The sequence below is a fragment of the Crocuta crocuta genome, unplaced genomic scaffold, assembly GCF_008692635.1.
Source record: "Crocuta crocuta isolate KB4526 unplaced genomic scaffold, BGI_CrCroc_1.0 scaffold506, whole genome shotgun sequence".
In the NCBI taxonomy this organism is placed as follows: Eukaryota; Metazoa; Chordata; class Mammalia; order Carnivora; family Hyaenidae; genus Crocuta; species Crocuta crocuta.
In genome coordinates, this window is record NW_027528991.1 from 1,431,283 (window position 1) to 1,443,156 (window position 11,874).

At 56.6% G+C, this 11,874-nt stretch overlaps 1 protein-coding gene across 1 annotated transcript in view; it reads right to left on the reverse strand.

The window, feature by feature from the left end:
• Nucleotides 1–11,592, reverse strand: part of SMOC2 (SPARC related modular calcium binding 2) — a 117,382-nt gene extending 105,790 nt beyond the window's left edge. Inside the window, 4 exon segments of the mRNA XM_077757381.1 lie at nt 1,995–2,211; nt 3,194–3,338; nt 5,082–5,250; nt 11,568–11,592. Coding sequence (XP_077613507.1) covers nt 1,995–2,211; nt 3,194–3,338; nt 5,082–5,250; nt 11,568–11,592 — 556 coding nt within the window.
• Nucleotides 11,593–11,874: the final 282 nt, after the last annotated feature.

Here is an 11,874-nt window from a genome sequence, read left to right on the forward strand (position 1 = left end):
AAACAGAGAAAGAGAGAGAGAGAGAGAGAGTATCTCAAGCAGGCTCCATGCTCAGTGCAGAACCTGATGCAAGGCTTGATCTCACGACCCTGGAATCATGACTTGAGCCAAAATCAAGAGTGAGACAGTCAAGTGACTGAGCCGCCCAGGGCCCCTGACATAAGACTTTCTCTAAGTGCTTTTAGAGACTCCCTGCTGGCTTTGGTCCCCAGACCCCTTGTTTCCCGGACTCCCTCGGCCCCTCCCTGGAGCCCGCCTGCTGCGGGGCGAGGCTGAGGCCCCAGCCCCCAACTCGGTGGCCACGTGTTGTGCTGAGNAACCCCTCCTTCTTCTTTGTTTTCCTTGCCTGCTTCCACATCAACAGTAATTTGAATATTCATGTACTTTTGCTTCTTTTTAGCACTTCTTGGAGGTAAGTCAAGAAATCTCTTGGGTTATTAATTGTTCCAGACTTATGTTTGTTTGAGATTCAGTGAGCACTTGGTTATTATAAAATTCTTCTTAGTAAAACATCATGCAGATGGTGTTACCTTAATACGAGACTTTGGCAACAACAACGAAATCACCTTAGTCAACATTCGCCATTACCTCCGGGTACGACTTGACCTGTCTGCACACGGCAGACTTGGATTCGACAGACGCCCCGTAGAGACTCACTGGAGCTGGCTGCATTCTTAGACATCACACCCTCCACCACACGCTGTCCCCGTACTTTTGGCCACTCAAAGGTCTTTCCAGAAGGTCCGCTGGACCTTGGGCTCTGTCTTCATTAGTTTAAGCCACAACAAAGTGCCAGTTTCTCACCCAGAATCCCAAGGGGAGTCAAGGGCCATGCCAAACGACTACGCGACAATTCACATGTTCTTCTCGGGCTAGCGCCTTGTGAAACAGTACAAGGCTGGGACACAGGAGACCATGACAGTGGACAGCGGCCAAGGGCTCAGAACTCCTGGGACCACAACCCCGACAGGGTAAAGACGATGTCTGTTCACCTGTGTGGCCTTGGAAACCCAGCGCTGTGTCTGTCTACAGTCGGTGCTCAATAAATGCTTGTACTGCTATAACCCTGTGAAACTCACTATGGAATTACGCGGGCACATTGCCGAGGGAAGAGAAGGCATCTGAGCAGACGGAAGGGCGCAGGAATGATGGCGAGCCAGGGCCACGGACAGACACGCCAAGTTCAGGAGGGAAGACACGCTGGGCACTGTCTGCCGTGACCCCGACAGTGTCGCTGGCTCTCCCCCACCCTCTGCGCACACTCCGTACTTCGTGGGCATTTCCTCAGCTCCAGGCCACGGCACGAAGAAGCCCAGATATCAGATCTGCCCCGTGGAGGCACCAAAAGCAAACATTCTACTGAGAGAGCAACTCCCAGTGAGAGGATAAAATCCTTTAAATGAGAAGAGTCTAAAACTGAAAGGGCAGCACCATCAACAATAGTCAAAGTATAGAAAGAGCCCACGCGTCCGACTGACCGGCGGACAAAGATGTGGTTTAGACGGACAATGGGGTATTACTCGGCGGTGAAAAAGAATGAAATCTTGCCATTTCAACTACGTGGGCAAACTGGAGGGTGTTATGCTGAGTGAAATAAGTCAGGCAGAGAAGGACAAATATCATGATTTCACTCATGTGTGGAATTTAGGAAACAAACAGATGAGCATAGGGGAAGGGAGGGAAAAATAAAATCAGATAGAAACAAAGGGAGACAAACCATAAGAGACTCTTAAATACAGAGAATTAAGGGGGGGAACGGGCTAGGTGGGGGATGGGCACTGAGGAGGGCGCTTGTTGGGAGGAGCCCAGGGTGTCCTATGCGAGTGATGAGCCACGGAATTTCACCCCTGAAACCAACACCACAGATACGGTAACTAACATCGACTTCAATAAACTAAAACATTAATTAATTAATTAACTAATTAAAATATGTGTTCCTGGATCTCCAAAAATAAAAGAATAAACCCGGGAAAGAGGGACGGTGCCCATGTCACACTCCGCGTCCTGAACGCGATGGTCCCCACGCCGGGACCCCGCTGTTGGGCGGACCCGCGAATTCCCTGTGACCGTGCAGGGGCCGGGCCGCGCCTGCTCGCGGGCGGCGCTGCGGGTGGTGCTCTTAGGCCAGGTGGCGGGGATGCCGGGGGGTCTGTGCCCCGGGCGCTGCCGCACAGCCTGACTGCCACCAGCCTCGGTGTTCAGAGCCGAGCTCTAGGGGACCCGGAAGCCCCAGGAGCCTCCGCTGAGCGGCCAACAGGCCGCCGCGGGTGTCCTCTTTGCCCTCGCGGTCCTTGGACGATCAGATGCATTTCACTGATAAAATGACATTTCCAAAGGCGCTCAGCCAGTTCCTTTTTGGGGCTCCTGCTCATCGCGAAGCATTTAGCACAAATTATACTAAAATACAGGTTAGAGAATATGCAGTGACCTGCAAGGCGGGGGAAACGTGTCCAAAAGCTGAGATCCAGATCACGCACCCCAGCCAGGCGTCCGCGGGGACCACGTGCAATGACCTTGCTCCCACTGCAGACACGGCCAAAGGGGGACAGGGGACAGGACACACCCGCCCACGCGGCCCCGGGAAGCCCACCCAGTCGGGCGTGAGGAACAGGAGGGGCCGGGAAGCCTCGCGCAGCTCTCCCCGTTTGCGTTCAAGTGCGGAGAGTGGTCGCCCCGCGTGAGGGCAGGGACCTCCCTCTCCGGATGAAGACCAAGCAGCGTCCAGTTGCTGATGCCCAGCGACGCCCACACGGTGTCGCAAACACCAGCGACGTGCCCGGCGGCGTCCAGCTCTCCTAGCTCTCCCTGCGTTCTCGATCCCACCCTTTCTCAGACAGGACGTGTGCCCGCCGCACCCCCAGGCAGGAAGCTCGCCTGCTAACAAGGTCAGGGGCGGCCCGCGGGGCTCTCCGGACGGGCCCACGCACAAAGCAGGTTCTAACAAGGATGTGCCACGTGAACGAGCCGGACCGTGAGACCTGAGACAGTCCACTGGGTCCAGGGCAGCAAGGATCCTGCTCCACCCACCACGGAACAGAGAGGACCCCTCGGAGGAAATGAGGGGCAGGAGACCTGCATCCCTCCCACACTCATCCCCACCAACACAACTACCACACCCCGAGGTGAAAGGAACCCATGCACAAAGGCCAGAGCCTTACTCTGTGATACAAAGAACCAAATGCCCACTGCTCACATGCCCCGGGGGATGGGGGGCAAGTGCAAGGCGACCCTTCAGGGGGAATGCCGCCGGGGCCCGGGGCTGAGGTGGGGAGCTCTCAGGAGCACCGATGAAGAGACCGAGGCTCTCAGAGGACAGCATGCTCAGGTGCTTCATGTGACTGATGAAGAGACAGAGGGTCCCAGGGGAGGTCACAGCACGAGCACACACATCAGGGTCCTTGACCCGCAGGCGCCAGGGCTGGGTCGTCTTTCTCCAGGCGTTGACCCCAGGGCTGTGATATTCACCACACACACAGGAAGCGTTTTCTGAAAGAAACCTCAGAAGGATGCGTGGAGGGGGGGGTCGGAGGGTCAGTGACAAAGTGCCCTTCCGTCCGCCTTCCCGGCTCCCTGGCGGTTTTCATCTTCTGGCTTGAAGGGCACTGGGTGCTGGCTCATGTCGGGCGTCATCAGAAGTGGAAGATGGCTTTTCCCCTCTCACCTTGGTTTACACATGAGAACAGATTCCTCACATTTTTTAACAGTCTTGGTTTATGTTAGCAGAGAGCCAAGGCACGGGGTCCCTTCCAAGGGAATTCTCTTCACAGTCGCTTGAAACGCAGCTCCTGAAACCTCTAACGCTGGTGCAGCTGGTGCCGTCACACCAGCACGGAAAATTACCGTCATCGCTGAAATGCGTGAGCACAGTCTCTGAGATCGGTGGGTACGGTTCTGGAAGCCCCGCATTCGCCCTGCTGGCTGCTTCTGTAGTCCATCACCAACACCTCTGCCGGGGTGTCCGCGCCCCCTCCCGCCAGGCTCAGCTCCCTGCTCCAGTCTGCGCGCCTCCTACAAGCCAGCCGTGTTTCAGCAGAACTTGAAGGCTGGGGAGCAGGACCCTGCAAATCGCCCAGAATGTTCGGGACACGCAGCGCGCCCAACACAGAAGCCATCAGCCATGGGCAGCATCTGTGTTGAAATCAATCAAAACTAGGTGGGATCTGAATGCAGGGGCTCCTTGCGCAGCAGCCGTGCATCCCCGAGAGCACCTGTGTGTGGAGTCAATGGCAGGTGACAGAGTTTCTGTCGCTGAGGACAGTGCTTGACGACAGCGCCATCCAGAAGCAAGGAGTAACGCGCCTCGCTCCCTAAAGCCCAATGTTCCCAACAGTTGCAAAAAGACAAATAAAAATCAATTCATGGCTATATTAGTAAGGCCACAAATCCAGAATGCTGAGAAAAGAATCTTCTTTTGACAAAATTATGTTGAAATTCACACCTTTAATTACAGAGCAGAGAGAGATGCCTTAATTACAAGGGAAGGGGATGGAAGGGCTCTGCAGGGAGCAAAGTCGTTTCTGAAGGACGCATGGGCATTTCAGGGCCGAGGGTGAAGGTGCGGGAGCTGAGCGCGGGCGGGGGCAGCCGGGGGGCCCACGGGGTCTGAGTGGACGCGGGGATGCGCAGGGACACACACCCAGAAGTCCCCCGGGCGCTGCGGTCTTCTGGGGTCACTGCCAACCAGGCATCTTCCCCATGAAGCACTCAGAGCACCATGCACATCACCTGCATTTTACAGAGAAATTAAATGTCCCGAAGAGACACAAAGAAAAGTTCGGGTTCCTCCGAGGAGGAAAACGTCAGAACTCTGGAGGCCAGTCCCACAGTGCTGACTGGAATCAGCCACCGTGGCCCTGGGTTAATGTCAGGTAGCGTCAGACAGGCAAGGTCGTGGAAAGAATCAAATTCACCACCACGCGTCTCCCAGAGCCCACAGCCTCCAGCCAGGGGTGCTCCCTGGATGTGCTGCATCCTGAAGGGGGGGGGGTACTCCCTCGATGTGCAGAGTCCCTAATTCTGTGGCTCACTTAGCGACTGAAATCCCTGTTGGAGGCAAGCCCACAACCACACACGGGCTCTACACATCCTTGGACACACCGGGCTGATTAGCCCTGGAACTTGGGGGCCGGGAACGATTGCCCCGAATCGCCTGGGCCGACTGACACCTCCGGTTCCCAGGCAGGCCCCGGGGGTTAGGGCCCATCAGCGGCTGCACCCCGATGGCGGGGCTCGGGGACTGGGCTGCTCCGGCTTTGGGAGAAAGCAGAACAGCAACATAAGGAGATCAATACCTCAGATTACGTCCGCTCCTGGGCTCCCCGCCCCAGACAATCAGTTGCACCCTCCGTCAGGGGCACTGCTACGTTCCAACACCCTTATCAAGTTGCCCCCTTCTTCTTGGCCGTGATGATGTCTCCAGGAAATATTTCTAGTGTGGGTTCATTTACTCAAAAAGATTTTGATAGGTTCCTTCTCCGTAGGAAAGCACTTCACTGAAAGTCCAGAGAAACGCTAGGTGTTAAATTCAGAAAACTAGGAGAGGGAGGAAGAGAAGACTCCCGTCCCCGAAAATCTCCTATTGAGGGTGGAAGACAGGACTGCCCCCGTGCCCACCCCAGGGTCCGGCCTCCTGGCCCCAGACGCTGCGCTCTGCCAGGGAACGCCTCCCAGGGAAAGCCGCTCCGAACAGCATCTGGTAGGACTATTTAGCGGACTCGCCAAGATTTGGACCCAATGCCTGGAGTCATGTCAAACCAAGAAAACAGTGAGGTTTATAATGGAAACAGAGACACAACTTTAATTTAGGATTGTTCCGATAGGATTGGGATGGATGCACACTTGTAACACGCTACAGTTACTGAGCCACGGTTGTTGAGGGGCAAACCTCGCAGACGTGGCCTCTGCGTGGGGTCCAGCTGCGTTTTCTGAAGGGTGATTCCATTAGGGGTTCTCGTCACACAATCCCGGGCGGCAAATCCAGCGAGAACGGCAGCAACGATGAAGGCTCTTAACAACATGTGTCTAGTGGGACAGGAGTTCTTAGCTGCCAGTTCACTGGGGACGGAAAGCCAGGATGTATACACTTTATACCCACGCTATCAACTCCTGTCCAGCGCTAATTTTAAGTAACCAAGGTTTAACATACCTAAAACTTGGATATCAATATCTCAGACGAATGTAATTTTAAGCTAGGATACTATTACGGGGCCAAATACTATCACAGCAGTGTCCACCCTGGTGACATCTTTATACTCCGATGGCACTACTGAAGTCTTCCTTTGGTTCTGGAAACCTGTCACTTGGATTAGAGCTGTCGACCATTCACAAAACACTAGCTGTCACCACTGTGCAGAGCTACACAGTATCGTGCACAAAGTAATGGGAATTGGGTTGTTAACACAGCTCCGCCAATAAGGATCAGTGTTTCAGCCCGGGGCCCTCAGAGGCACTTCTGAGCATCGAAACACTCCATCCACCTGTCTTCATTCCAACTCGGGGTGTCTTCCGTGGATCAAGCTTCCCAACACGTACAAGCGGCTCAGGAAAACGTCCAGGGGCACTTTCCCCCGTACAGTCCCGCTGGACCCCACAAGGCCCGGCGCAGCACGGGGACATCAAGAGACGCCCCTCGCGGTGCAGCTGGATGACACCAAGCGGACTCCACGGGGCTCCACGCCTCTGTGTTCTGTCCTGAGGAGACGGCGTCCGGGCCAGGCGTTCTCGCCGGAAGGACAAGCTGACACCCACGTCTCTGATGACAGCGGGCATTTCCACGTGAGACGGAAGGGGACTTATTTTTGCCTCCACAAGGAATTTCCCCTTCAAATACAATGTGCAATGTTTCACGCATGAGTAAAAGATGGAGAAAACGTTATTGTGTCTAAATAAAATCATCTGTAATTCCAGAAGCAAATTCAGCATTAGAACAAACTAAAATACAGAGATTAGTTAAGCAAAGGAATTTGATAAATTAGGAGACTGACTTGTCCGGTGAGGACACCAGTTCATGGAAGAAGGGCTGGGGGATGTGTGCCCGGCTCTCCGGCCGTCACGGACGGTACTGCTGATTAGTTCGTGGCATCCAGATTTGCTCCGGAAAGGACTGAAGACACCGGCAGCACAGAGTACCCTCCCCGGGTCTATAATCTTCTGTGGTCAGTTCCCACCTGGTTTCAGTATTTCTAACACGGCCAACATGGCTGTAGCTCTTGGAAAATAGAAAAAGAAAACCACAATTACGTCAACTCAAACGGCTCTTCTGCATCCGTGTCTGATAAGATGGAAACATCCCCGCAGCTCATACGTACATGGATTTTACCTCCAGTATCCAATCGATGCTTCGATTTAAGTTTTCATGAAACACTTAATTAGTAGTAATGACAGTTCTGATCTTCCGACACATACGGGCTCGGCCTGACTCCAGCGGGAGATTTCAGGCCCCCTGACCCCCAACACTGGTGCTGAAAGACACATCCTTCTTGCCCTTGACTCTCATGCCAGTCTTCACATGCTCGGGAAACGATCTTAGCATCCACTACTTCACATACACAAGTTACACTGTCATTTTAATAAAATAAAGTCCATTTCCCAGTCAGCATTGTTGGCCTCTGGCTTCTTCACTAATCCAGTTCACCCAGCGTCAACCAGACCCAGGTCAGGAGCCCCGCGCGGCTCAGAAACAGCATAGGGGGGCGCGATAGGAGAGCGATCACCATGACCTGGGCTCACCCACTGCGGGTTCTACAGGATGACCCAGAAATATTTCCCGTTGTCAGGAGTGACCCGCCCAGAGTTACACGGGGACACCCTTCATGAGGAAAGCACGTTCCCTGCCCTGTTCCAGTGAAGCATGAACACGCTCCAGCAGGCGCGGGGGGCCCTCCATGACCCGCCCCAGTGCAAGAGGGGACCGCAAACCCCAGAGCCCCTCGGCCTGGCTACTGTGAGTTCGTGGCCTCAGTAAAGGGCACTGAAGAGGGGGGAATACCCTGTGAAGGGGGACACACACCCTGAAGAGGAGGGACACACCCCGTCAAGAGGGGGACACGCCCCGTGAAGAGGGGGACACACCCCGTGAGAAGCCTGTGCCTCCCTGGCTGCCTCCCTAACAAGCCAGCAGCACGGCCGCCATCTTTGCCCAGCTGCCTTCTGTCCACCTAAGTTGCCCCTGGGGCAGTTCTATCCCAACTCAAAGTGGATCGTTTAGAAAACTGGGGCATCAGAGGATTTCTCACATCCCACCAAGTTCTAAAATCTGAAACCCCTTTTGGCCGAGGGCTTGTCCCCAAGTCCTGTCGTGCCCTGGGGCAGGGAGGTGGGCGGGTGCACCCAGGGCAGGAAGTGGGGGGGTAGGGGGGAGGGTGCATGGGGGGAGGGGCAGAAGGCGGGAAGGCGCACCCCAGGGTGGGAGGGTGCTCTTTATGCTGCTTACGGGTCATCAGCCCCTTGCACAAGGACCGTGACCTGCTCTGCAGCCACCTCCTTCTGGCACACAACAGTCTGTACTACTGTGCAAATGACCGCGCTCTTCTCTCCAAGACACGGAACAGTGCGCCGCGCGGTCTGAGCAGCCGAGTCCCCATCGCCCCCGCTGTCCTCTCACTGCCTCAAGCTCACAGACCCGCGAACCTGAGCCTCAGAGCTGAAGGGCAAGGGAAGGAATCAGGTCAAGTGTGCTTCATAGACGTTGTTGTGGGTTGAGCTGCGTCCCCCCAGAAAAACTCAGTCTGAACCCCTGGTACCTGTGACTGGGACCATATTTGGAAATTGAGTCTTTGCTGACATGATCACCTCAAGACGAGGTTACTCTCGATTAGGGTGGATCCTTCACCCACTGACTGGTGGGTCCCCCAGACCCGTATGTGAAGTGCGAACTCCACCACCTTCAGAAATGGTGCTGTTGCAGACGTCGTTAACTAAGCTAACGGAGTCGTGTGGAAGGAAGACGAGCCTTCAGTCCCCTATGACGGGCCGTCCTATGAAACAGGGCGGTCGGCACACTGACAGGCGCACGGGGAGGGCAACCTGTGCACGCGAACGATGGGGCGACGCGTCTTCAAGCCCAGAGCCTCAAAGGCGCCGTGAACTCCAGAAGCCGGACAGGGGCCGGGGGCAGGTTCCCCCCAGCCTCACCCTGCAGGCTCCTGGCTCCCGGCCTTCCGGCCGCAGAACCAGGAGAGAATAGACCTGCGTGTCCAAGGGAGTTTGTGGTGACAGCTGTCCCAGGACCGTGTGACGGCCGCCCCAGGAGAGTGTGATGGCTGCCCCGGGACACTGTGACAGCCTCCTGGGACAGTGTGACAGCCGCCCCCAGGACCGCGTGACGGCCGCCCCGGGAGAGTGTGACAGCCGCCCCGGGACACTGTGACAGCCTCCTGGGACAGTGTGACGGCTGCCCCGGGACCATGTGACAGCCGCCCTGGGACACTGTGACAGCCTCCTGGGACAGTGTGACAGCTGCCCCCAGGACCACGTGACAGCCACCCCGGGAGAGTGTGACGGCCACACCGGGAGAGTGTGATGGCCGCCCTGGGACACTGTGACAGCCGCCCTGGGACCATGTGACAGCCACCCCAGGTGAGTGTGACAGCCACCCTGGGACACTGTGACAGCTGCCCCAGGAGAGTGTGACAGCCGCCTTGGGACACTGTGACAGCCTCCTGGGACAGTGTGACAACCGCCCCCAGGACAGTGTGACAGTCGCCCCAGGGCTGTGTGATGGCCGCCCCGGGACCATGTGACAGCCTCCTGGGACACTGTGACAGCCGCCCCCGGATACTGTGATAGCTGCCCCAGGACCAGGTGACAGCCGCCCCAACTAAACCCTGTCCCACCAGCAGGTACAGACAGAGGGTCCCTGCAGCCGGTGGCCCTGCGTGTCTCAGGAGATGGGTTCTCTCGCGTCCCCAGCTCCGGCGCCCGCTGCCGCCTTCTGTCAGCCCCCACGTGGTACACACATGAACACACCAGTTAGCTGAACACAATAGAAACACGAGCACCCTCTGGCCTCACACCCACGGCCCCGGCCTGGACACCACTGCGTCAGAAGCGTGGCGGGGGGGGGCTTGATGCACTAGGAGGCATGCTGGGCGCCAGCCACACCCCTCGGGCTGGTGTCAGGACCCCCCTCCCAGGGAAGGCGAGCTCCCCCTACAGACCACTCTCTGTCCCGCACATGGCACATGATGCTCGAAGGACGGCTGGACGGCTGCCTCAGGTGAACCCATCCCTGTCAGCCTGCGGCCACGCTGCACACACAGACCTCGAGCCCAGTGTGTCATCCCCACCCCGTTCTAGAAACACCTACTTTCAGCCACCCTCTGACCTGCGTCATAATGCGACCCTAACCATGCCGACCTTGCATGCGGCAGACGTCACACTGCTTTGGCAACTCCGCGAACCCTCTGCCCCCCAAGCCATGGTGCACCAGCCCAGCCACAATCACCCCGTCTTTATCCGAACCCCTTCAACAGTCACTGTCCGAACCACACAGACAAAGAGATGCTCCAGACTGTTCTCTGGTCATTCCACGTCTTTATGCCTTTGCTCCCAACTGGACGGAAGGTCTCCAAGTCCAGGAGCCGTGGCCCAAGACTCGGGGCGTCACTCCTAACGTCCGACCTCAGGCACACGCAGGCGTAAGGCACACAGGTGACAGCGCCCCACTTTGCCTCCCAGGCACTGGGGGCCGGGGCCCGCGCGGCTGCCTTGGATCCACAGCATGAAGAACAATGAGCGTCCCACGTGCTGGGGGAGAAAACGAGAGTGGCGGGGTTCGGGGGAGACGTGTTTCTCACGGAGAATCTGGGCCAAGAGGCATGTGACACGTGACGACCCTGTAGAGCACAGGCTGCAGGAGGAGAGTGGGGCGGCTGAGTCACTACTCAGCACCTCCTCACACCTCGAATCAGCAAGCGTATTCGCGGATGGCGCTTTCTTTCTCCATTTTTTTTTTTAGAGAGAGAGAAAGTGTGCGCACGACTAGGGCAGAGGGACAGAGCGAGAGAGAATCCGGAGAGGATCCCAGGCAGGCTCGCTCCATGCTGAGCACGGAGCCAGACACGAGGCTCAGTCCCCGGGATCCTGACCTGAGCTGAAATCAGGAGTCGCTCGACCAACTGAGCCCCCCAGGGGCCCCAGGGGGTAGCACTTTTAGGACATCATGTCTAGGACATTCCCCCCTCCCTTGCACGCACACACGCACTCTCTCCCGCCAGGCACACGGCGAGGACCTCCAAGCTCTGTGCCTCGGGCGTGTTCTTGCTCCCTCCCCTCCTTGCTAACCAGCCCCGGGAACGTCCGCAGACCGAGAGAGCGCTCGGTTATCCATCCAGAACTTTCAGCTGTCCTTGTCAACGCTCTTGAGAGAAAACAAGCTATAAAAATACTTAGAAATGAGAAATAAACGATTGGAAGTCCATCTAAATACACAGCGCGTGACGAGCCCAAAGTTCACACTCGCACACGCTGCAGATGTAACGGGTGAAGAGTGGTGCCCGGGAGCCCAAGGAACGAGGCGGGACTGAGCGGGCGTGTGCCCAGCGGCCTCACGTACGGTCCACACGTACGGATCTGGAGGTCGATCTCAGCCATCCCCGGTTTCGTCCTCGAGTGGCCTGGAGTGACCCCAGGAAAGACTGCTGGGCCAGGGTCTGAGCCCCTCTGCTCTGACGGGACCCCGGGATTGGAAAAGCGCGGAGCCCCGTGAAAACAAGCTGTGGGGCCGAGCTTCTAAACCTCACTGACCTTCACTGAGACCCAGAATAACCTGGATTCGGTTCATCCTTATTCAGGTAAAGGTGTGAAGACCTCCGGCACTGCACACACAAGTCTATATAAGAAACATAGATTCTTAGATCAAAAACCAAGGAAGGC